At 43.5% G+C, this 24669-nt stretch overlaps 3 protein-coding genes across 6 annotated transcripts in view; 2 read left to right on the top strand and 1 right to left on the bottom strand.

Moving 5' to 3' along the window:
• The window catches only part of Strump (WASH complex subunit strump), a 43172-nt gene extending 40677 nt beyond the window's left edge, over nucleotides 1-2495 (top strand). Inside the window, exon 27 of the mRNA XM_075873495.1 lies at nucleotides 2302-2495. Within this exon, the coding sequence (XP_075729610.1) occupies nucleotides 2302-2358 (57 nt within the window). The 3' untranslated portion in view covers nucleotides 2359-2495. The remainder of the gene's footprint in view (nucleotides 1-2301) is intronic.
• Nucleotides 2496-3507: 1012 nt separating this feature from the next.
• LOC119163752 (mitochondrial enolase superfamily member 1) lies at nucleotides 3508-24655 on the bottom strand. 2 transcript variants are annotated; one of them, XM_037415819.2, is made up of 16 exons: nucleotides 24558-24655; nucleotides 20784-20914; nucleotides 20329-20431; nucleotides 18895-19010; nucleotides 17763-17876; nucleotides 15671-15711; nucleotides 15546-15577; nucleotides 15419-15457; nucleotides 15023-15105; nucleotides 12175-12209; nucleotides 10236-10323; nucleotides 9292-9426; nucleotides 7450-7621; nucleotides 6491-6590; nucleotides 4881-4962; nucleotides 3508-3680 (listed from the first exon to the last, which is right to left on the bottom strand). In XM_037415819.2, exons 2-16 carry the CDS (start codon nucleotides 20865-20867, stop codon nucleotides 3585-3587), a joined length of 1320 nt encoding a protein of 439 aa, XP_037271716.2. In that variant the 5' UTR covers nucleotides 20868-20914; nucleotides 24558-24655; the 3' UTR covers nucleotides 3508-3584. The 2 variants fall into 2 exon arrangements, with proteins under 2 accessions (XP_037271716.2, XP_075729611.1); XM_075873496.1 differs by lacking the exon at nucleotides 24558-24655 and having other exon boundaries at nucleotides 20784-20980.
• LOC119163751 (ATPase family AAA domain-containing protein 2-like) overlaps nucleotides 21589-24669 on the top strand; it is a 61866-nt gene continuing 58785 nt past the window's right edge. For all 3 annotated transcript variants that reach the window (XM_075873493.1, XM_075873494.1, XM_037415818.2), the window contains exon 1: nucleotides 21589-21939. In XM_075873493.1, the coding sequence (XP_075729608.1) occupies nucleotides 21835-21939 (105 nt within the window). In that variant the 5' untranslated portion in view covers nucleotides 21589-21834. The remainder of the gene's footprint in view (nucleotides 21940-24669) is intronic.

The following is a 24669-nucleotide window of genomic DNA, read 5'->3' as shown; positions in this document are numbered from 1 at the left end:
AAATTTCTGGAGCCCTCCACTACAGCGTCTCTCGCAATCATATGGTGGTTTCGGGACGTTAAACCACACATATCAATCTATCAACATGTGTAATAAAGCATTTTGGAAAAGTAGCAGTATCAACAAGACATCACACAATGTGAATTGAATAGAGAGTGGGTCGTTGAATGCTTTGAGCCATTACAGAAACCTCAGGCATAATTCTTCATCGTCATCAGCCACAGCATCAAAAAAGTGCATATAATTTACAAGTGTGTAAGTTTGTAACGGAAACCACGCTTTTTTGAAAAATGACGAATAATGGCATTATAGATGCTTTCCCACTACACAAAAAATTTGATCATTTATGACTTAGTTGGTTCCGTGCTTGTGTGCTTGTAGTTGTTGCTCCAGGAGTGTTTAAAAAGGGCTCTAGAAAGGTGGCTTTTCTAGCTTTTGCTTTGCATTATGCGCTGGCCTCTTTTTTTTTTTCCCTTGCTCGCTTGATTTTTGTCTCCCCTTTTATTTCTCTCCTTGCCTGCATCCTTTTCCCTTGTTGTAGAGTACTGGACCACAAGTTTCAGTTCCGATAAGCCTTTCTGCCTTTCCCTCATTCGCAACTCCTCCCCCTCGCTCTAAAGTGCAGTTTTCTCCATCTAAAATTACCGTGCAGCCACTACAGTGCTGTGGCACTGAATATGGCAACGCAATAGCTGCAGGTCGACAAGCTCACACAATAGTACACTCACTCTCATACTCAATAGCACTCATTTTAAACATATGAGCGTAGGATGCATGTATCGAAGGGTTGTGAGGCGACAGGAGCATTGAGGAGCGAGTCCCAGCAAATATGAGTCGTATTAGAATTAACCTTTCGCAGTTCAAAATTTTTACGAACTTTCCGGCACTACCGGTCCGAAGCTATTTTACCAGTTTCTGGAGGCCACGAAGAAAAACACATACTGTGGAAGAAAAACTCGCAGGATATATACTTTTTAGCAACATTTGGGCAGAGTGTCATACCGCTCAAAGCATTCTCCTTGGGGCAGGCCAGGGTTTCTACTTCAGGTTTTGCAGAATAAGAGGCGTTGTCATCACTGCCATCGGCGTCATCTTTATTAAATATTCAACGCCGCACCAAAAGAACAACCACACGCAGAAAAAAACAAATATAGACACCATGGGCACTTTAATCGAGACATGCACTAGCCCAACAGCGAGTTCTACTAGAGTCGTCATCTTGGTCACTCACTTCTGTCGAATCACTGTCATCACTGTCTGGTGGAGGCATGTAATTCTCTTCCTCACTGAAATCATCCTTGCTTTCGCTAAATGAGCAAACATAAAGCACACGAACAAAGCTTGCTTACTCTTCAAGAGAAAGCGCTTCATGTATTTAAAAAATGCGTGCAATTTGCAGTGGGAAAACCGCGAAATTTAATCCACGAAGATCCTGGTTGGGGTGTGCCCCACAGCAGACTGCTAAGGCCGTGCTGCCTTGTCAGGCGCTACCCGTCAACAGACCGCAAAGGGTTAACAACCATATTAGTATGAAATGAGATTCACTTCCTGGTACGGAATATTTGCATGAAAGATGCAGTTGAAGCGTCAGGAGCAAATAAGTCGATTCTTCACATCGACAGAGTTTTTCTCAAAGTGTGAATAATTGGTATGTAATATGCTAGCTAAGTGTGGCTCCCCTAGAGACGTAGCCTGCTTCGCAATGTAAGCTTCGACGTTCTATGCAAGCAAGGATGAAATTCATCGTTATGTTGCACCATTTTCTCATTTATTTCAGTGCGCTTGGCATTTTGAAATATTTCATGAGCGTTCAGAAAGTTTGTTGTATTTACATATTGTCTCAGGGCCATGAAGACTGACAAAGGCAGCAGTCAGTTTTTTTCAAGACTAAACTTTTTATTTGGGTGAACCTGTGTCCTGAAAATGAAATATCAGTCTAAGCAATACGCGCTGTTGATTGATATCGGTAAAGAGAGTATCGACCGTCGATAACCTGTCAAGCGGTGAAGCGCATCAGCTTGCATACATGTGCAATCGTAAATTCCAGCGTTGTCGCTAGTGGTCACGCAAGTTCCAGAAAAAACTAATGTTCATGTTGCAGGCATAATCTCATCGGACGGTTCTCTGTCATTTGGCCGTGTTTTGCACAAGGCAGCAGTTACACGTGTAATGGGGCAGTAACAAAGAAAGAAAGAAATGAGCGTGCGTGGCAATATAGTGACTATCCAGTTCGATTTTTTAATAGTATTCCTGTGCCCCTACATGTTTCTAAAACTGTTTTGTGTTTCATTTTTTGTGCAGGTGGTGCTCAATTATGTTCCCGACTACATATTTGACCAGTTTAGGTCATCGTCCTAGTCCGCGTGGTGCTCAGACAAATGAGTAGTTATTGAATTTCTATTGTTGTGAAGCATTCCGGCGCCCTCATTTCTGTTTTGAGGGCTGTAATATACATAAATGCTGAAATAAACTGTAATATATGTCTCTTTTTTTTATGTTTGTGAACCTGCTCATTCCTTTGTGGGGCCACCAAGCCTTCTTTCACGTCTGCAGCCTTGGCGCAGGAAAAAATGTACATTAGCATAGCGAAGGTTTAGTTGAGATGCAATTGGACAAAAGACATGTCAAATTTACGTGTGGACGTTTGCTTCTGAAATTATTTGCCGTGTATTGATGTGCTGATCAAGAATCTTACCTTATAGCAAGTCCCAGCCCAAATGTGACAGTCACAAGAAAAAAACTGGTTGTGAACTGGTTAATTAGTGATTGTACTTAAATGACACTAGATATTCGTAAATGCTAGAAGGGGGGGGTGATCAGTACAAAACAGGGACAAGAGAAGAGAACGACGACACAGGTGCACTCTTGCGGCTGATTGATGTGTAAGCTATGTATGTGTTGCCTCTTCAATAAACTTCCAGTTGCGTGAGAGCACCTGTATCACCGTTCGCTTCTTTCACCTCCACTTTGTACTGCGTCCCCTTTTTTTTCATTCAAGATGCACCGTTACCAACTAGCCCAAATAGCTGTCTTGCCACTAGGTGGTCTACATCCAAGTGCTTTGCTGCTATACGCCAGTCTTGTGAATCACTGACCAAATCTTAGATGCTCATAGCACAGCAAGCTAAATGCTGTTAACACAGTAGTCTATTTATGATGCAGCGTTTCACTACTGCTTAACATATAAGCAATTCACTTTTGACATAGCAGTGTTGTAGTTGTATGCGGTGAAAGCCAACTGTACGTGCTTTTAGTGCCTGAAGCAGGTTACAGGTTAGCAGGATATTTTGCCAGTACGGGTGGAGTATTTGTATAATTGCTGTCACAGTAATAATTGACAATAATAATTAGAGTTTGATCATTCACCAAAAGCAGTGTGTTCCACAGAACCTTAAGTGATGTTGATTGGTCGTACTTCGTTGAGATTAATTTTTACGCTTGGTTGCCATCTCGGCAAATTGTAGTGGGTAGTCAGATTGACAAATGGACTCTGTTCCTTTTAACATGTTCACTTGAATGACAAACCTTTATTTAGTTGAACCCTTCAGAGCATTACATAGTGTCTGTGGACTGCTCTCACCCCTTTAGCGTATCCTAGGGAAATTTCTCCAGTAAGATCCATTTGGATAGCTGTATTGTGCGATAGATGAATCCCACATTTCGCAACCGTAGCCCGGCACCTGAAAAAAAAGTGTGTGGGGGGGGGGGAGGGAAGCACTATTCAAGTCTTATAGATGCACAACAACTTAAAAAGGCTGTAGTTTACTGAGCCTATCTTTGCTTCAGGAAGAGTAATGATGGAAGCTTTTGGTCAATGCCAGCTTTAATATTCTTTGCCAGATTGTGCAAAATGCGGAAATGCTTTTTTGAAGCTATTGCTAAACTTGTCTGAAGAAAATTTTGTTTCATTTGAGAATCGAAGGTAAATTGTAGTTGCTTTAAAAAAAACGAAATTTTATTTAACACCACCTGCCTTTCATGAGTATTGCCAAATGTTGGGGAAAACTGAAGCACCACAAATCTGTAACCCTGCTCTAAAACAGTGCACGTATGACAGTTCTGTAATTTGCATCTGGCAAAGCTTTAAAACAGACAAATTAGGTGTTGGAGTTTTTGGTCGATACAAAAAGCTTCACGTTATATATGAGGCTTTTACGATATTCGTTCTTGCAGATTATTAGTTTACTTCAATGCAGTGTGTAACATCAGTTTTTGTATGCTCCAGACATCTTAGCAGGTGCCACGTACAAAGTTTACAATACCTTCTCATATTAGCTAGTCACAGAATTAAAAACATGGCGTGCGAGTTTCTCGACCTTGCAATTTTCAGCATCTTTCGTTTGTGTTGACGACCCTCAAAAATAAAGATGCACTTCGGCCAGCTGATTTTAGCTTTATTGGAGCAAAGATCGTCAAATTAGGTATAATTATATGAAGCGGTTCCCTGACTTTCCTGTCAGTAAACGCTCATTGCAACCAAGTCATTGAGACAGAAGATGAGCTTTGTTAGAAGTGAGGTTTTGTTGACAGGAGAGAAGCCATAAGAGTTGGCTGAGCTAGGAACACAAAAGTTTTCCACAATAGAGATGTTCCAAGCGAAATTATTCCATGAAGTCGAAAGTTTGGCGGTGAACAAGGCTCCCATGTGGAAACAGAAACATGTCTTCAAGAATATATTTTTTTACTTTCGATTGTGAACAAGATTTCCTTGTGGGAATCAAACCATTCTTTTAAGAATATATTTTTAATTTAGTCGGTGCTGTGTCTCTCTCATCCAAAATTGTTTAATCAATCAAGGTTTACTGTATTTAGACAAGCGCTTCCCTGCTATAATATCTTCTTAAGAGGTTCTTAAGAGACGTGGCACTTAAAATTCATACCTGTGGTGGCATGTAGCAGCCATTCTGTATGTGAACCGGGGTCTTGAAGTGCTCATGCAGGTGACTCACGTATTCGATTTCACTGGAGAGTGCAAGAAAATAAATGTGAAAAGAGTGCATGAAAGACTACATTGTCTCATCACTAAATTTTTAATACTGCCTGTGGTAGTATGGATGCAAGATGTGCAATCAATATCATGTGATTACTCATTTGTTAAATCATTTTCATGTGGCTTAGCCACATTCAGAGACTTGTGCCAAGCTAGCACAACTTTCCTATTGCTAGCTAAAGAAAAAAAATGCAGTTTGCTCTAGACACCATTGGTACACGAGGTATCCTAAGTGATCCACATCAACGAAAACATACCAAAGATTTCCTGCACTAACTACATTGTGGCTGCGAGGTGTTAGTTGGGCTGCTTGAATGGTCACACGCTAAAACTTTTAATACAAACCTGCACAGTGACATTAGTGAACCATTAAAGCTAAAGCAACTAGCTTTGTTAATAGTTACTTTAACAAGAATCTTAATTTTTATTAGTAGTATTATCTATTAACAAGAAACATGCTTCGAGAAATGAGTCTTCAGAATTCATGTTAAAATGAAAGTGCATGTCTGCTAGCAGTAGGCAGCAATACATTTTGCACTGTCCACGAGTTGTAGCTGAAATGTTAATGCATTGTGCCACATTTCAACGAGTGTATTTTCTTAATGCTGTGCAGTGCCAGCTCTACACCTAAAAATGGCATCGTGCTCCAATACTCCAGGACAAAGTCCCGAGGTTTATGTGGCCATTTTGTGTAAATCGCCTAGGTGCCTGTTTTGACCACACGCAAAATCATCTGGTAACAGATACAATGTGGGTGCTGGCCTTCGAGTTCCTCAGCTATTCGATTCTCTAGGACAGTGGTTCTCAGCCATGAATGTGATGTGTCGGGGATCCCTTGTGAACTGGTGCAACTGATGAGGGACCTCTTGCAGCAGAGGGGAGCGAAGGGGGCACAAGGGAAGGGGGTTACAAATTAACACAACTGGAGCGTGAAACAGGTGCCTTATATTGCTACCAAAAACACAAACAAACATGCCATAGCCCCGCCGTGGTGGTCTAGTGGCTAAGGTACTCGGCTGCTGACCCGCAGGTCGCGGGTTCAAATCCCGGCTGCATTTCCGGTGGAGGTGGAAATGTTGTAGGCCCGTGTGCTCAGATTTGGGTGCACGTTAAAGAACCCCAGGTGGTCGAAATTTCCGGAGCCCTCCACTACGGCGTCTCTCATAATCATATAGTGGTTTTGGGACGTTAAACCCCACATATCAAACATGCCATATCACTTCATTTTGTACAGCTCATCAATACATGGCACAGTCACGCTTAAAGAAAAATGCGAGTGAGGGTTTCGCGGATCATAGAAATGGCTTCGCGGACCCCAATTTGAGAACCACTGCTCTAGGAAGTTGCGTGTGCATTCAGCAGCTTATTAGTCGAAATGGATGCATAATGTATAGAGCCACAAGACACTTTTCCTAGATACTCTTCTTTTTTTTTTTAAGTCTACTGCTCACAGCTTGCAAAAGTGAGTGCACGGTTCCCTGCGGCACTAAAAAAACTCACCGGTTGTCCTTCGTGCCTGATACTGCGATGTAGTCCCAGAACGACAAGTGTTGAACTAGTTCACAGAGGCCCACACCGCCGGCATGCGGGCAAACTGGCACTGCGTAGGACATGAAGAACGGCATGCACTTAGTAACAGCCACTGAATGTCATGGTTGTGCTTTCATGGGCCTTTCATAGACCGTAGATACATCAATGCATTGACGGTGTACTTGTATACATTTTATGAAGTGAATGCTTATTTATGGCTCTTACCAAGTGCCAATCTGTGCAAAACGATAGCGTAACTGAAGTTGTGTAATAATGCAGCACTGATAGAAGAAACAAGGAAACTAGTGAAGTGTTCCTGGCAAAATATTGAATGTTTATCATGAGCACTGCCCTGTGCAGGTTCACAACATGTAAGGCGGTGTTCGTGATTTGTACACTAAAAGCTTGAAAAATGTGTTTGGAAAACATCAAATTAGCACATATGCAAAAGACTACACGAACTTCGCAAATTTCAAAACTTACTCACTAGAGAAATAGGCGAAAATGCATCGTGCAGTGCGGGCTTATTCTAGTCAGAACCTACATAAGCTAAAAACAGCTCACAGGTAATCTCTAGTACACGTGAGCTAGATTTTCTTGTCATTATGGTTAAGTTGCTAAACAAAGGTATACATAATCAAGTCTGGAGTTTGGCTAAATCTTGCCTGGCCGGGGAAAGACATGAATGTAGAAAATACAGTGCTGACCAAAGTAAAAATATATTTTTAAAAAGGAGTTACAGCTCCCGTAATACACAATGCTCCTCGCAAGTAATACTTCCCCATGCTAAAAGGTTGTATATAAAGAATGTATACCTCAATTAACTCAACATGCCTCCTGGTTGCCAACACCACAGAACTTAAGACCCCTCCCCTAATTTCATTTCCTTGATTGTCCGGGTGTGTGAGTTAAGCCCAAGTGGGTCTCACCCTTGCACTTGGCTGCCATGAGAATGACGGCGAGGATCTCGTTGACGCCTCCCAGTCGGCAGCTGTCGATTTGGCAGAACTGCATGGCTCCGGACTGCAGGAACTGCTTGAACATGACTCGGTTGTGGCACTGCTCACCCGTGGCGACTCCAATGCCCAGGGGAGCAAGGGCCTACAGGGTGAAATTAATAGTACACATCATGTTGCACAGGATGGTGATGGAGAAGTGTAAAGACCCAATGAGACCAACAGACAATGAAGTTAAGGAAGGTACAAGGGAGATTGCTTGTTTGTTTAGCTGTAGTGTAGCGATTATGACATAAATTAAGAAGAACTAATGTGGACAAAAAAGTCAACTTGCGGCATGTGAGGACCAAGTGTGCAAGTTTCGTGTAGCACGCTCAATGCTCTGTCAATTGAGTATAGCAACGGTCACGCTTCCATTCACCGTATTAGATACTTCTGTTCGTGCAATCCTGACAGTGTTTGCCAGTGACGCTCGCAGTCATAACAGCAAGTGTTGAACACTCTTTTGTTGTTTCAACTATAGCTAACACGTACAGGGAATGTCCCTTATACCTCCCTTAGCTTTCTCCTCTGTGTGTATCATTCAGTCTAAAAAAATTAATGAGCTTTCGTTCAATCACTCCCTTTTGTAGCAGTGTAAAAGAGGGTTCCAGCATGCTTTTTAGGGCTTTTCAAATGCACGTGAGGAGTTTGTTCACATCAGATATCTCCGTGGCACTTTGTTGCAGCAGCAATTGCGCGTATGTTCGAGATGTCTTTGTGCCATTGTCACTATTGAGATGTTATGGTATCAATAATGCATCAATACGTAAATGTATCAGTAATGACTCCCATGTGGCAGGTTACAAGGCTCACGGAGACGTGACAGACAACTTGCGGTGCATTTGGCTGCGAGAACGACTAATGCCAAGTGGTCGCATCGTCATGTTATACTGGATCAGCTCTGTAGCAAAGCCTGGGCAGCATCTAGCCTTTGACTACAGACATCAAGCACACAAGCACCGGCATTCCTTCTGTGCTGCTAGTGGAAAGATTGCCAAACAACAAGCTGCAAATTCCAATGGCTTTCCAAAGGCCTCATGTCTAGCATAGTCGAGGTACAATACCCAGCACCTCCACCAGATGTCACGCGGTTGTGACACACGCAGCACTTGAGAGGAAGCACACAGGAGTCAGGGCGATTTCGGGCGAACTGTTTATTGGGCGAACTTGTGTCCAGCAAAACAAGGCCAAACACAACTCACAGCAACAGCGGGGTGAACAGTCGTCGGTCGACGGAAAAAAGACTGACTAGTGACGCACTGCGCCGGCTTTTTATACACGCGTCATATCGCGTTCTCGATTTATTTCTGGAGCTCCAGAAGTTACTAAAATGTGCGCGTCAAGCATGCAAAAATAAACGCGGCCTGCGTTGCGCTTAACAGAAAGTGATAACAATGCTCCCCGCAAACAATCACAACGAGCGCGCGTGTCACTGGAAAGTGATAGCGGCTTTCTTCGTAAACCAAAAGAACCGCACGTGTCAATATTGCTTGACTTCAATGCCGTATGCAGCAGCACTCCTCAAGCGTTATGACTATGATATGAGAGTATCAGCATTGCAGTAGCAAACTCTCATTGCACAGGCACCGCTTTGGCACCTTAGCTTCCATCAACGATTTGACAGGTATCCTCTTTCCTCATGTAATACACACACACTAGCATTGCTTTCAGATGAAATGCTTGCACAGGGGGCAGAAGGTGAATGCTGTGCCACCTGCAATGTAGCTGTTCCTGCATCATATTGCACCATGTTTGACATCTCGGGCAGCTCACCTTCGAGATTGTGGCGTGGCCAAGAATGTCGTCCGGCGACGTCGGCTCCTCGATCCAGTGAATTCCAAAGCCGGACAGCTCCTCCATCCAGTAAATGGCTTCCTTGACGTCCCAGTACTGGTTGGCATCTACCATCTGTATGACAACAACTGTTTGAGGTTCAGATATTTTCTTATTTTCAGCCCACAGTAGCTGTTCCTGAACGACATACAGCTGAAGATCTCCCGCTTAAGCTACTCACGATCGCAAGCCTCGGGCACACAAAAAAGGACGTTGTCGGTGCCACTTCACTCGCTCATGTGTTAACCGAAATTTGAACACAGAGTAAGCGGTAAATCAAAATGAAATTTATTGTTCCTAGTTGCTTCTAATTTGTAGGTTGCTGCTAAGTTAGTTGTCTCAGTGTGGCATTGTTCAGCATTAATGATGCTGCAGCTGATTTTAAATACATCAACACCACTGCCATAGCACTTTATAAGATTCTGAAACCATAGTCTTGAATGCTAGGTATCTTAATTAGGCATCAATTTGGATCAACACATCTAAAAATTTAAACAAGGCAACTGCCGGTGCTTTCATGCCCTTTGTTATAATACATGGTCACACCGACAAGTAACAATTTCACTTCCGGCATTATGTTTCTCTTGACAATATTAATTAAAATTTGCACTCGGTGCATCCATTGTTCCAACACTTCTAGCCAAATTTCTCACTTTCACATACTATTTTTGAAACCAGGTACCATGTCAGAACAGTGTCGGTACGAGAACTTCAGTAGCATCAGGGATAAATAGCAGGCTTGCTAAAATAAATCGCTCATAATGTTCTCAAACTCTGCCGGGCAACTCAACATGGCGCAGTGCTCAGACTTCTGGAGATTATCTTTCTGTAACCTCCCTATGTTAGCCCTCACAATACTTGAGGCCTATAATGGTGGGTCTCACCAGCTTGCATTTGTCGCCAATCGTCGATCGGACTACTTGCAACCGCCTCTTGTCGTCGGCAAGGTTCCGGCCAACTTTCACCTTGAAGCTGTGAAAGCAACACTTTGTTAGCGTGATTGCGTTCAGACAGACAATTGTTTTTTTAAAAGCCTTGTTTCATGCATCAAGCGATGAAAAGTCGTTAACAAGAAAGGTTGCTGGAGGAACCTTCCTTCCTTAATGACTGACATGTCTGTTTTGAGAGGTACTTTCATCAAATGTTGACTCCAGCTGAAGTTTATTATTTAGCATCTTTTCAGTACTTGAATGTTCTCCTAAATGTATCATGGTTCTTTAGATTTGAACTGCAAGTTTCATATTCAAGTGTGACAGTTCCATGTTTTAATTACATGTTTTGCACTAATGTTGTTTTTATGAAACATGGGTCCTTTGTTACTGGCAGGCAAAAGGTGACATATTCTCTCACTTTTGTGGAATTCTCAACTCAACAACCTAACTTGCAGCTCACATTGAAAAATCTATATATTGCAGTTTGAATGCCCATGTGAGAGCTTGCATAATCATTCAATAAAGTGGAATGCTGGGCCAGTTGGTACAACATAATGTGGAAATATATGAGCGCACAAAGTAGAAGCGTCTTTCCTGTCAAGTGGTTTTTCCTTCTACCTTGTGCGCTCATATATTTCCACATTATGTCTAATCATCATGTTGTCTTACGCAGTAGCTTTGAAGCCTCACTGCAGAGCTAAAGTTTGCAGGTCTGAGTACCTAATTGTAGAAGTGTGCGAATATTTGAAATTTTGAATATTTTTTCTAATAGTGCTTGCTATTCGATTTGACTTGCACTGGAATTTTACTATTCGAACATTTCAAAGACAAATACAGTCAACGTCCAACATAACAAATACAGTCAACGTGACCCTTTCAGACTCTCATATTACGGCAAAGCTGCCTTTTAGGATTCACTATACGGTGGCAAACGTATTGACTCATGAAAATGCTGCTTCCAGTATGGAGGTGATAGATGTGGCAGAGGTGGGGGCTCAATTAATGTTGTCTTGCACCTGAAATTTGGACATGAAGCTAAAAAAATCAGACGCCAAAAATTTTCAGCCTCCGAAATTTCAGATATTCTTACATATTGACGCCTACGAGGGAGATTTAGAACTCCGCACTCGAACAGGGCACACCCTTGTCCGCCACAGCAGATGGGCTTCCACAGAAATTTAGAGAGAAGGAGGGACTGAGGAAATAGCATCTCTGCCTTTCACGTGTCGAGTGATGTCGGCAACACTTTGGTTGCACCAAATCATGTACGAGGGAGTCAAACGTTCCTAGGCCTTGCTGCCATAGAAATACATCAGATAGTGCCTGGAAACTTTTGATCCCTTCTGTGCATAAATACAATTCGGCCTCTCTATTGCCTCATTCTTAATGGTACAACCATGAAACATCACCCTGACAGCGCTTTATCAACCGTGCCGAAAGAAACAATTTCATGTTGCTATTTTATAATGATTTGCTCAGGAATCCTCTCCATGTTTTTTTTTTTTTTTTTGCAATTTCGCTGTGCTCGGAAATCCTTTATGATTTCTGCAATTTTGCTTTGAGTTATATTTGAAAAAAGTTCTAAGAATGTTCGAGAAATATTCAAAAGAAAGATTCGATTCGATTCACTCCAATATTCGAATTCGTTTTGCACCCAAAATTTTGCTATTTGCACAACTCTACTTAGTTGACATAGTGCACACATGAGACGGTAAAACTCAGAAGGACTTTTCTCTTATGTGCAGACACTACAAATAAGGATTAAGCCAAGATTCCTTAGCAACAATTTATTTCTTCAGATAGACATCTTTAGCCTAGTCTATATCTGTGACCGAGCTTGTTTCAGCTAGGTGTCTGTGAAGGAATGCAATGACGTCGCTGAGAAACTTACCTCTTGAACCCGTCCTTAAGGGCATCTTGACATAGCTAGAAAGAAAGCACATTGCAGCTTAGTGTGGAAGTTAAATCCAAATAGTGTTACCATTAAAAGTCACATTAGATCATCATCATCAGCCTGACTACGTCCACTGCAGGACAAAGGCCTCTCCTATGTTCGCCAGTTAACCCGGTCCTGTGCTTGCTGCTGCCAATTTATACCCGCAAACTTCTTAATCTCATCTGCCCACCTAACCTTCTGTCTCCCCCTAACCCGCTTGCCTTCTCTTGGAATCCAGTCTACGCGCTACATGCCCGGCCCATGTCCATTTCTTCTTCTTGATTTCAGCTATGATATCCTTAACCCCCGTTTGTTCCCTGATTCACTCTGCTCTCTTCTTGTCTCTTAAGGTTACACCTACCATTTTTCTTTTCATTGCTCGCTGCGTCATCCTCAATTTAAGCTAAACCCTCTTTGTAAGTCTCCAGGTTTCTGCTCCATAGCTAAGTACTGGCAAGATACAGCTGTTGTATACCTTCCTCTTGAGGGATAGTGGCAATCTGCCTGTCATAATTTGAGAGTGCTTGCCAAACGTGCTCCACCCCATTCTTATTCTTCTAGTTACTTCAATCTCGGGGTTCGGCTCTGCGGTTATTACCTGCCCTAAGAAGACATAGTCTTTTACAACTTGAAGACTTTATAATGAGTGCACACCCAGGCATCGTGCAGGATGTGGAAGTGGTTGGCAAGGTACGATGAAGTGACCATAGAATGGTATGGTCTCGAATTCGCCTAGATTTGAGGAAGGAACGACAGAAACTGATACGCAAAAAGCCAATCAATGAGCTAGCACTGAGAGGGAAAGTACAGGAATTCAGAGTCTCGCTTCAAAACAGGTACTCGGCTCTTAGTGAGGAAACCAACCTTAGCATAGATACAATGAATGATAATCTGACGAGTATCATTACGGAATGTGCAGTGGAAGTTGGAGGCAGGGTAGTTAGACAGGACACTGACAAGCTTTCTCAGGAAACGAAGAATCTCACATTAGATAGCATGTCTTGAATGTGTGAGCTGCCCACGAAACTGCAAATGTTTTTGGGGCAAAGCTCCTTACAGCGTGGCTCTGTCGCTCCTCTGTATATATGTGTGTATGTACGTAGCCACCTACCGGTAGCACATACCCGCTCTAGAGCGGGTATGTGCCACAGGGGTTGCGAGGTGGGAGATGGCAGTACTTGGAGTGTTTACTAGATGGATGCAGGGACGGACACACGCACTGACAGACAGACTGGCAGACGGACAGATGGATGGATGGTTGGATGGATGCATAGATTGACGGACGGATGAAAGCAAGAACGGACGGCCGGGAACGGACGGCCGGACAGAAGCACGGACGGGCTGACGGAAGCTTCGCCCCACTCATCATCATTCACTTCGTAGATATGCTGTGATTTTTTGTCATTTTATTTTGGCATGCTGCTTTTGCTTTCTTTCTTTTTTTTGTCAGAGCGTGAGGCAGGAGACAACCGACTCAGACAAGGCCTAAGGTCGTACATGCAAATTTTTGAAGGTATCAAATGACTTCTATGACAATTTTAAACAGCTTTGTGCAAGGAAGTCCTGCAGCTGTGTTTCTGGTGTAATATTTCCGCTTGGAGCCTTTGTGTTGCAGAATACTGATATATCGAATTATTGTGTATAGCAAAACAAAAGGTGTTTAAATGGGCACTGCGACACAATTAGAGCACGTCTTTTTCATCGATTTGTCTGATGCTCTGGCAAGCGCTGATATCATTGCGCAAGCGGCAATGCCGAAATCGAAGCTTTTGTAATTTTAATTCATCGGACAAACTACCTTGATTTCGAACTACGGTGACACACACAGGCTATTTTTGTTATGGGAAGTGACATCATGTCATGTGATGTGACGACAAAGTCCGTTTGTTTTGATTGGTTTGACGCAGCAAGTAGCGTGCAGTGTTCATATGGTGGAGGTTAGACCATATGAGCGAATGCTAAAAACAGTAGAAACCCTTTTTAAACTTTAAAAAGAAAGAAGTTCTGTTTCTAAATGATGTATATTCATAACAACAAATGCAACTCCTAGTCTGCCAATGCAGCTTTGGTAGGCCAGTAACTAAAAGTAAAAATGCTTCCGGCATTTTCAATGAGCCAAAAATGAGACATGTGATGTATGCAGGCATTGCCGTATAACGCCTCTTTCATGCAAGCCAAGCATTGTCCCCGCCTAACGAGTGTGTGTGTATTTTACACAATGGGACCGTGAGAGCATCTGCTACCCGACGCACGTGGTTCGTCGTAACCATCCTAACAACGCCGTAGAAAAAAGTGATAGCGAGGTACTGCGTGAAGGCCACCATGAGGTGACATTTCCGGTATGTCTTTATGAGATGCGAGCCATGATTGGAAGCGGTCTTTGATGTCAGCAGGTGAGTGAAATGTGAAAGGGAACGTTTCTCGTCGTTGTCTGCTCGAGTTTTGAACTTTGATGACTTATAACACATACCGGTGCTCAATAAGGCTGTCAAAAAAGTGTCACAGGGCCCCTTTAACTGAAATGTGTCGTGAATGTGTGTGCTTTGTCACGAGTGTTACTGAATATAAATGAAGGCATTCGAATGTATGCAAATTTGACTGTGTGTGACGGCAATGTGCGCTCGAGTGAACCTTCAACTGACTTCCGCTGTACACACTGCAGCGACATAGTGGCTGGAGTTTTGTGATGCTGAAAGCAAGATGGTGGGTTCGGTTTCCAGCAACAGCAGTCACATTTTCATCGGAGTGAAATGCAAGAACACTGTGCTGTTAATGACAATTGAATCACGCAATCCACGCTTACCTGTTTGATCTTTTCATCAGTGTACCCAAGCCAGCCACAGGCAGTTGTGTATGCTGGATAGCCACTTTCCAACAATTCTTTCTCTGTTTTGTACGAAGAAAATAGCGATGAAAGTCATTGTGTACATTCTTGACGATTTAGGGTATCTCGAATTTCAACAGACATCACAAAAGTTTGCATTTTTTGTGTGTGTTTACTATTTGTCGAGTGTTTGTGATGCTGTGGTTGCAAACTTAAGTAAACCGTCACTTACCATTAAGCACTTTCACATACTTCTACTAAAACCAGAGGCAAGACGATGTAGGTCTGATAATGTTTTGTTGATAGACATCACTAAGTTGAATAGCATGAAAGCAAAATAAAATTATGTGTAATATTTGTTGGTGTCGTGCTTACCTCTTTGAACCTTCCCTTGTTGCTTTTCCTCAAGTATACCTGTGGTTTCACAAAAGATGTTACTAACAGCAGCAATAAAACTTTACAAGAAATGCTCCTCTTTTACAAAGCATTTCCAAATAATTACCAATTGCCTCTTCTTTGGTCAGCAGGTCAGAACTGAACAAGAAGCAAAGAAAAAAAAGCCTTCAATAAACTACTATGTCACGAGCGTGTGCATACCACAGCTACAGCAGCAGACTTCCAACTTACATGTATCGGAAATCAATAAGGGACACTATTTCCTGTGGGCTCTGAAAATAGCGTGCAATGTCAAAAAACACTCTGATAAAGTACCCTTGAATAATGAAGCACATCATGAAGGGAAAGGAGATCGCAAGCAGCCATTGACAAAAGCATTTTATTCCGATAAAACTGCATTGTTGTGCATTTGCACATATTTTTCTCGCACTTCAAAATCATATCGACAAGCGAACGATGCTAGTTGGTGATATGTCACAGCCACAGTTATGCCTGTGCAGCTAAAACAGGCTATTGTAGAGCTAACATATTTCTTGTCGCGTTAATTGCCATACGCATCTTTTTATTTTGCTAGTGAGGTTCCATTTGAGAATGAGGTGGTGCTGGCTCAGTAATTGTGGCAATTAAATTTGAGCAAATAACCGCCATTAATATTATATCTGGTGTTTTACGTCTCAAAACCACAATATGATTATGAGACGCCGTTGTAAAGGGTTTCAGAAAATTTTGACCATAAGGTGTTCCTTAACGTGCTCCGACATCACACAGTATGCGGGTCTCTGGCATTCTGCCTGCATGCAAATGCGACCACCAAGGCCGGGTTTGAACCCGCGACCTTCAGGTAAGCATCCGAGAACCACACCCACTGCTCCACTGCGGCGGACGAAATAACCGCCGTCGCCGTGATGTTCTGTAAAACATGCGCGCTGCGTCCTGTCATTTTGTGTCCCAACTTGTATAACCCTTTTTCATCTATAAAATTTTATGCGTTGTGGCGATCATGAAATTACAATCATATATAAACCTTAAGATGGGACTGTGGGAGAGAGGGAAAGCAAGCGAGCGGGAGCCAATGCGAGCGGTGGCTTGATGCACGCTGCGTGACTTAAATAAGGGCGGAGGCGTGCCTGAGAGCAAGTGAACGCGGCTGAGGACGTAGGCGGCCCGAGCGTCTCATCTTAACCAAGTAAAACTGTGAAAATGGAAATCCAACTGGTTTAGATCGGTATTAATCGGAATTCAACTGGTTCCAGTTGGAGACAAAGTGAGCATAACCTGTGGAGGGTGCCATTGCCAAGTAGACTGAGGTACGAGGCGGCTTTATTGCATTCGATGTCTCCCCCGCTTACTGAAGTGAAAAGCAGCGCAATGCGTTTGTTGATCACAGTGGCATCAATTCTTCGCGTTGAACATAGCATAAACAGTTGTGGATATACTTCACATGTGCCAACGCCAGATTTTTCTTTGCGGAGACTGAGTAATGTTTGAAAAAAAGTCACAGTTTTGCCAAAAGCGCGAAGCGATAAATGCGATAGCAACATATTCAAATGTTTTAAAAAGCAAGGCTAGCATTTTAGGAGTGATGTTAATTGTAGTAAACATCTGCGCTCCCTAAGTAGCCAAGTTTCCTGCGAGGCGGCCATAGTAGATGAGCACAAGGCTCGTGCGTAGTGACGGCGTTGATGAGAAGCGCCTCCTGTGGGCAGCGCATGCTGCATGGTGCTACAGACTATACGTCGTGTGTCGCCGCTGGTATCAGTTATGTGTAAAGCGCATCTATATGTGGACGGCCGCTCCAGGTACAGTTTGGGCGCCGTTTTTTCGAGTTGAAAGTGCAGCTCGTAGAAGCTCCCGCCTGCTTGGGTGGCAAGAGCCGTGCGCCGACCGTTGCCGCGATAGCACGACAATCATAAGCCCCCCCCCCCCCTCCCCCGGTTTTGCGCACTCTTGACAGCGGAAATTCTTCGCGTCATGGCTCATGCAGGAAATCGCATTTTTGAATCTAAATCAAAACTGGCAATGAGTCTTTCACAGAGAGAGCCCGTCCCAATTCTCACTTACGATTGTGAGATAGCCCCGCTGATAATAACTTTATAATGCACTTGCCGTATTACACACGACCACGGTCACCCGGCCATAACCGTCGCCACTGATAGCATGTTTCCAACAAAACCATCCATTTATTTTTAAACAGATTATTATAAGTATTGGTTAACTTCGTATAGATACACTATATAGATTAGGAATACTAGCTAAATTTATAAAGATATAGTAGTTTTTTAAATTCTATATTTCTTTTTTTTTTTTTTTGAACATCTGTTACCATGTCCGCCAGCAGTTTCCACACCGGCTTTCCTTCAATCTTTCCCCACAAGTCCCAGAGGGCGTTGATAACTCCCGCAGTGGCTAGATGAATGACTCCCTTCTCTGGCCCGATCTGGAAAGGAAAGTGAGATGTACTTTCCAGCTGGCTGCATTCAGGCTCATGTCTCTGCGAATGTACCGTTATGTTATGCGGTGTTCTAATTTTCTGCTTGTACATATCATACGCACATACGCTTCTTTGTGCCTGACATGTCTGTGTGAAAGCCTATATAAAGTTTACACAAGGTACGTGGACGTGTTTGAAAAGCGAATAAATTAAAGATGACTCCAACTGTGACTGATCAACATAATTACGAGTGACCATCGCATGAACGCAACCTTTCATAGCATTCGTCACAGCTCTTACGTTAATGTAAAAATGAACGTCACTTCATCGACGTCATCGCGTTTAATGTTGCTTACGCGCGAACACATCGCAATATGTAACCTATCGTCTTCTGTGCTACTACTGTTATTATTTTTATTGCGTCGTAACACACATAGGAATCCACATTGCATGGAATACCCAGCTAGTTACTACTTCAGACAACAAAGAACTTGATAAATGCGTCAATATGTCCGCGCATGTGTGTAACGCAATGAAGTTCGTCACAGCTGGCTTTGCCGCAATAGTAGGTAATGTGCGGGGAAGGCCACTTTCAGTGACCCGTTCTGGTTGTGCACAAGACAACGTGCGTATTCATTCATCTGTTTTTGCTTGCGTACGTGTGCGCATGTCCACCCCTATTATAAGGGGCAGTGATTACTCATACTTACAGTTGTTACAGCACAGCGCTAATATGCTGGACAAATTTAAAGCTAAGGTACTGTTTTCAAGTCTAAGCTAACTTTAGTTGATATAAAGTGCCGTTTGACTAGTGGGAAAGTATGCTGAGTTTAGCATTTGACCTGTTTCGGGAACAAATTTCTCGGCGGGCGATCGCTATGGATGGGTAAATTACTCGTTTGCGACCCAGTCATAACTTTAAGACAGTATAGTCGTGATTACGCCACTTTTCGTGAATTAACTAATGCTTACACAGCTGCAATTGGTCATGGCTATTGAACCAACGCGTAGGGCAGTGCCTCACCCATCGCAGCTGGCTGTCGCTGGTCAGTTTACGCCAGAACTGTCCGAAGTTCGTGTATATGGACTCCAGCGAAACGTCTTCCACGAGCGGGGAGAGCGCGCGCACTGCGGCCACCACTGCGTCAAGTGTGTAACAAAATATCACTCTGTGTATACGCGAATGAAAAAAAAAACTAAAGAAAAAAAACTAGCCACACCGGAGAGATTCCTAATAATAATAATAATAATAATAATAATAATAATAATAATAATAATAATAATAATAATAATAATAATAACGAGAAGGGCGAGAAACCTGTAGGGCTGTGTATAATGTTGTTAGCTACAGCTCTCCATCTGTTCAGATAAACAATAAATTTTGACATATTAGATTTTGATTGAACATTCGGCACACACACGCGTTTTTTTTTTGCGGCTGATATAGGTAAGTTTTATTTATTTTGCTGATGAATAATGTCAGAAATTTCAGGAATGCGCTAGTTTCTACTTAATGTGTCTCAACAGACTTCAATGAACAATTTATTACCATTATTTTTTAAATGCAAATCCATTCATGATATCGAAACGAAATTAGGCATATTACCATCGTCCTGAATAATCGTCCGGTATTTTATTTTTGCCTATAATTATTTTGTAAGTAGCATTAGCGCTTCAAACACCGGAATTCGTTATCGTAGCGCCCACCTCAACTTGCAGTTAGCGCTGCTTACCTATCCACAAATCTGCATATTACTCGACATATATGATATAACAACCATGTATGGTTCCGCCTTTCTGCGGTTTATTTTTTGTCGAAAGTAAGTGGGTGTATTTGCGGTGTCTGTTTTTTTTTCTTGTCAGAAATTCGGTATTTGTCGGCGTTAACATTTTTTTTTCGTTCCAACTGTCCTGAATTCCCCTAGTTTCGTTTGTGTGTGTGTTTAATGCTCGCTCATTAGAAACTTAAGAACAACAAAGAAAAAAACAGGGACATTAACCACACAAACACGCATTTAGTTGCGCCAAATATTTACGAGTCCTGCGAGTCAACATTGCTTACGGCACACGCAATACGGCTTGTGATAATTAACGAAGTCCAGGTTAATAACGCATCATTCTATCTACAAATTATTTACTTTTAACAAAGACGATTTGCTTTCCACGGTATATTCGTGCTTATTATTTTAGATGTCACGATAAAAAAAAAGTTTTTCTAATGAAATCACGTTGCCAAAATTTACCAATTAATTATGTTACTTTTTATATTACCTTTTTTCTTGCTTAAGATGCGAAAGCGCGGAACTATATTTAAAATTAATGTGTAGAGTTAGAGGGACATTCTCCTTATCAAGCTCCATTCCGTAGCAGGTCTAGTTAGTGTAGTATAGTACTATAGCTAATAAATGCAATGCATAAGTGATTGTATAAATATATACGATAGTATATACATACTTACCTATTTCGGTGCCCCGTCCAATCGTGAAAGTCAAGCCGTAGCCTTGGAAATCAGTGTCGGTGCTGATCACGACGTAGGCGCAGGAGTAGTCGGGGTCTGTGTGCTTTGAATATTCGAAGGAAAATATCCGCAATTGTTGCATAAAGCATGCGGCTTTTATACGGATCACGTACACGTAAAAAAAAAAAAAAAACTGGCGCAACAGTAAGTAATCAGTCCAATCACTTACAGATATGACACCAGGGTAGATGACCGTAGAAACTGTGTTGCTAAACATTAGCATGTAAGTCGTGAATAGACAGGCACAGATAAGTTACCATTACAAGTTAAGTTGAAGCAGTATATGGCGCGAAAAGGTCACGGCGCTTCGATGCATCTTTCTGAGAAGCTGCGCGCGCCATGCGAATTAAAACACACGTTGTCAGTTAAAGGGTACACTTTGACAGGGCACTCACCATCGCGTCAGAACCGTGATAGCCAAGCGATGTAGGGAAGCGCACGTCATGAACGTGTACCTTGGTGACACGGCCGGCAACCATTTTTCGTCCCCTCAGTCGTCGCTCAGTGTCGGGGCTCACTGCATCTACTGCGACAGGCAAAGCGAACAGCGCTGTGATACTCTACCTCAGCCCGAGGGTCCGTCGTCCGCGATTAGATACGACACGCGCTACAGTTGACACTCGATAGCTGCGAGCGCACAATCAACCGCAGAAAAATAGCACGGGCACTTAGCAACGGCGGTGTCGTCTGCTAGCCTTTTCTCCGCGCTTCTCTCCGCCCGATAACGCGATCCTTTCGTGCGTGTAGTGTGGCCATCCCAAACAAACAGGGACTCTCAAAATAGACATTCGGGGTGTTCGCGTGATCCGCGCGGAGGTTCGCGCAGTCTTATTTTACATTTCCGAGCGTGCGAAAGCGAGCAGCTTGCATGTGGAAGTATCTGAAGAGATAAAAAAATAAAATAAAAATGGCGCCATCGGGAACCTCGAAGTGCAGGTATTCGTTTGACGAGATTCTTTATTCGTCTTCTCGTGACACCGCACGACACGGTGATGAGCTGCTGAAAGAATAAAATAGGGATTGCTTTGCACCATCGTTTTGAAAACAGAATGTAAAGAAACGTGCGCGAGGACGCACCAAATTTTGAGGGAATCAGCTGATTGTTCCGAAAACGCGCCAATTTTCAACGCGCCGCCCGCGCGCTTTTGGGCTGCGAACAGTCGTCAGGCGCGCCGTCGTCGGTTGGTTTAGTGAGTGTTGTGCGGGGAAAGGTGTCGGTGGCTGTGCGGAGCGAAAACGATCGGGTTTGTGTGGAGACGATATTTGTGACGAACGATAAAGTGGGAGTGACACGTTTAAACGCGGCGTAAGCGAAGTGGAACGTTTGCTCTCCACCGCCGGTCCGCCGACACCGCGGCAGTCATTAGGCCTAGGAGAAGTTTTGCGCCCGCGCACCCCGCTGCTGGTGGTTATGCTTCGTTCGGCGAGTTGAAGAGGACCATCGACATGGTGAATACGAGGAACAGGTCTTCGGTGACGGATAATCTTCCGCCGAGGATCGCCACGCGCAGATCTACGAGGGCCGAAGCCGCGGAATCGCACAATTCGGAGGTGAGTCGTTTCATCCGGGCGGGAACAATGGTTGGCGTAGAGTCGTGAAGGAAAGAAAGACGACGCTAGCCCTAACGAACATCGTCGTCTTTTTTTTCCCGCTGCCGCGGATCGCTTTACCGACGCTGTGTGGACCGGTTGTCGTAAACAAGTGATCACGCTACCCGCCACGTTGTCGGTCCTGCTCACGGCTTCGTTGAGAAATTGCAAGCGTAATGCCCATCGGGTACGTTTACTGTGGGACGATCTGGCGACTGGGAATTCAGCACCCTCAGTGATGCCGCTCGTCCAACTACGAACGAATGTTGTTTTATTGAACCCCTCGCTCATAATCGCTGGAGTTGAGGCCGTGTCGTTCTCGTTCCAATCACACGGGATTCGCATGAGGCGCTGTTACAGCTGACTGGCCTACTCTTCAAAGAAATGGCAGCGCCATACTTTTCGTCGCTGATTTGTTCGCGATCGGGCTAAGATTTTTCGTCTTCAATTGTCGAAACGTGAACTCGAGTTCCTGTATCAAAAGCCTGCTCTGTCCTCGTCTGTTACAAAGGGGCGCATTTAATGCGTGACCGAGTTTTCGGTGGTTATGGTCACGTTGGTCCGGTATCACTCGGGGGAAAACCCCCCTCCGACGGAAATTGGCTCAAGGCCACGAAAATAACGAATTGGCCGCCGGCTTCGTAGTGCAGAAACACCCATTTTCGACACCTCCGCTGTCTCTATCAAAAATTTCGATCACGTTAAAACGATGTGCATCGTGCAAGTTTCTTCGGTGGCACCTCGGACGGTCGCGATCCCGACCTTCGGCCACTGTTTACATTTTTCGGCGCAGTCACATGGCCTGTTTTCCCCGCCAATCACGTGGTCATTTGCCAGGCCAGCGGGGGCGGTGGGGTCACCGTAGGTCGGTCAGCACCGCGTCATTCAATTACATTTTTTCTTAGAGAGGCAGTGAACGCGTGGAATTAGACCGGTGCAACAACGTTACCGTTCATATATATGTATATATTTTTAAGTTAATAACTTGGGGGTGGATTTTTTCCTCTTTTTTTTTTTATAACCGCTCGTGCAACGTGCCTGTACTAGTTTTGCGGGTGTGTGGCGTGCGCCCATGGCATTTTTTATTAGTCGCGTTGTCCCGGAAACTTTTTTTGTTGTGTTCGTTCTGTTCCAACTTTGAAGGTCAGTATTTCGTTAGGCTAACGGGCCGAATTCTTTGCCCCTGTGCTGTTGTCGGTCGGAATTTTTCCGCTTTAGTTTTCCGTGCAAACGATGGTACGCCGTCAGCTGATTTTGAGACCTTACATGTCCAAATATTACTTTGCGGCCCTTGGCAGCGATTTCACGTTTTAAACTAAACACTTAGCTTGTTGTTCAAGATTACCAAGTGAGTTGACCGAACCCTTTTTTTTTGTTTGTTTCTGTTGTAGTCGCTTTCTGTTATCATTGACTGGCAGCCGCATTCCCCATTCACGACTAAAGGCGCGGCGTAGCTCCGAGCACACCAGCCAACGTTTGTACGTGCTACGAACAAGTGTTTAGGCGCACAATTTAGCGCTTCTCTGGGATTAACTCAAAGTTGTCTTGATTTCAATCTCCATTCGATGCCAGCCTTGCTAATCTCGCAGTTGCGTTTCGATAGGGGCAAAATGCAAGACTCCTTGTACTAGGTTCAGATGCACGTTAAAGAACACTGGGGGATGAAAATTAATCCCCCACCCCCACACTATGTCTCAATATCATGTAATGGTTTAGACATGTGAACGCTCAAAAATCACATATTTTGATACCACAGCCCCAAGTTTGTGTCATTTAAGGGCTTTAGTTTCAAAGCGTGAGTTCGTGGCAGTTTCATAGGGTAGCTTCATTGGCTTGTTGAATAAATCTTTTAACTCATAATTTATTATGATGTAATGAATCACCCAATGACATTGTTTTAGGGGGGACGTTAAGAAGAAAAAAGGAAACGCGTATGGTGGTTTTGAGGTTAACGCATTAAAGGCAAACACTCTCATAGTAAAGACATGGATTAATCGGGCCCCGCCGTGGTGGTCTAGTGGCTAAGGTACTCGGCTGCTGACCAGCAGGTCACGGGATGGAATCCCGGCTGCGGCGGCTGCATTTTCGATGGAGGCGAAAATGTTGTAGGCCCGTGTGCTCAGATTTGGGTGCACGATGAAGTATCCCAGGTGGTCGAAATATCTGGAGTCCTCCACTACCGCGTCTCTCAGAAACATATGGTAGTTCGGGGACGTTAAACCTCACATATCAATCAATCGATGGATTAATCATATTGTTTAGCTTATGCAAGTCATGGACTATCACAAGAGTGCCATCTTGGCTCACTCTCTACGGCAGTCATCTGTTGGCACCAAGACCTAAGGCAGTTGGTTCCATTATTCAATGCTTCATAGCAAAATACTTTCTACACTTCTCTATGGCAAAAAATGTACGTTTTTCTGTCATGGCCATGTCGTTGCTATGCGAAGATAGATGGTTTCAGAGAGAAACTAACGGTGTTTTAAGAACAGGTAGTCAGAGCTTAGCTTACCAGTGAGAGATGGTTTCAGAGAGAAACTAACGGTTTTTTAAGAACAGGTAGTCAAAGCTTAGCTTACCAGTGGTGAACGTGGAGGCAGAATTTCGTTATTCGATAAAACAGGCCCGGGCAGTTTGTGAACAGTGCTGCTTTGCCACGCGAGAGTATGTACGCCAGGTGGTAAGCGTTTA

This window comes from Rhipicephalus microplus, chromosome 9, assembly GCF_043290135.1.
Source record: "Rhipicephalus microplus isolate Deutch F79 chromosome 9, USDA_Rmic, whole genome shotgun sequence".
NCBI lineage: Eukaryota > Metazoa > Arthropoda > Arachnida > Ixodida > Ixodidae > Rhipicephalus > Rhipicephalus microplus.
This window is presented reverse-complemented; position numbering and strand designations above follow the sequence as displayed.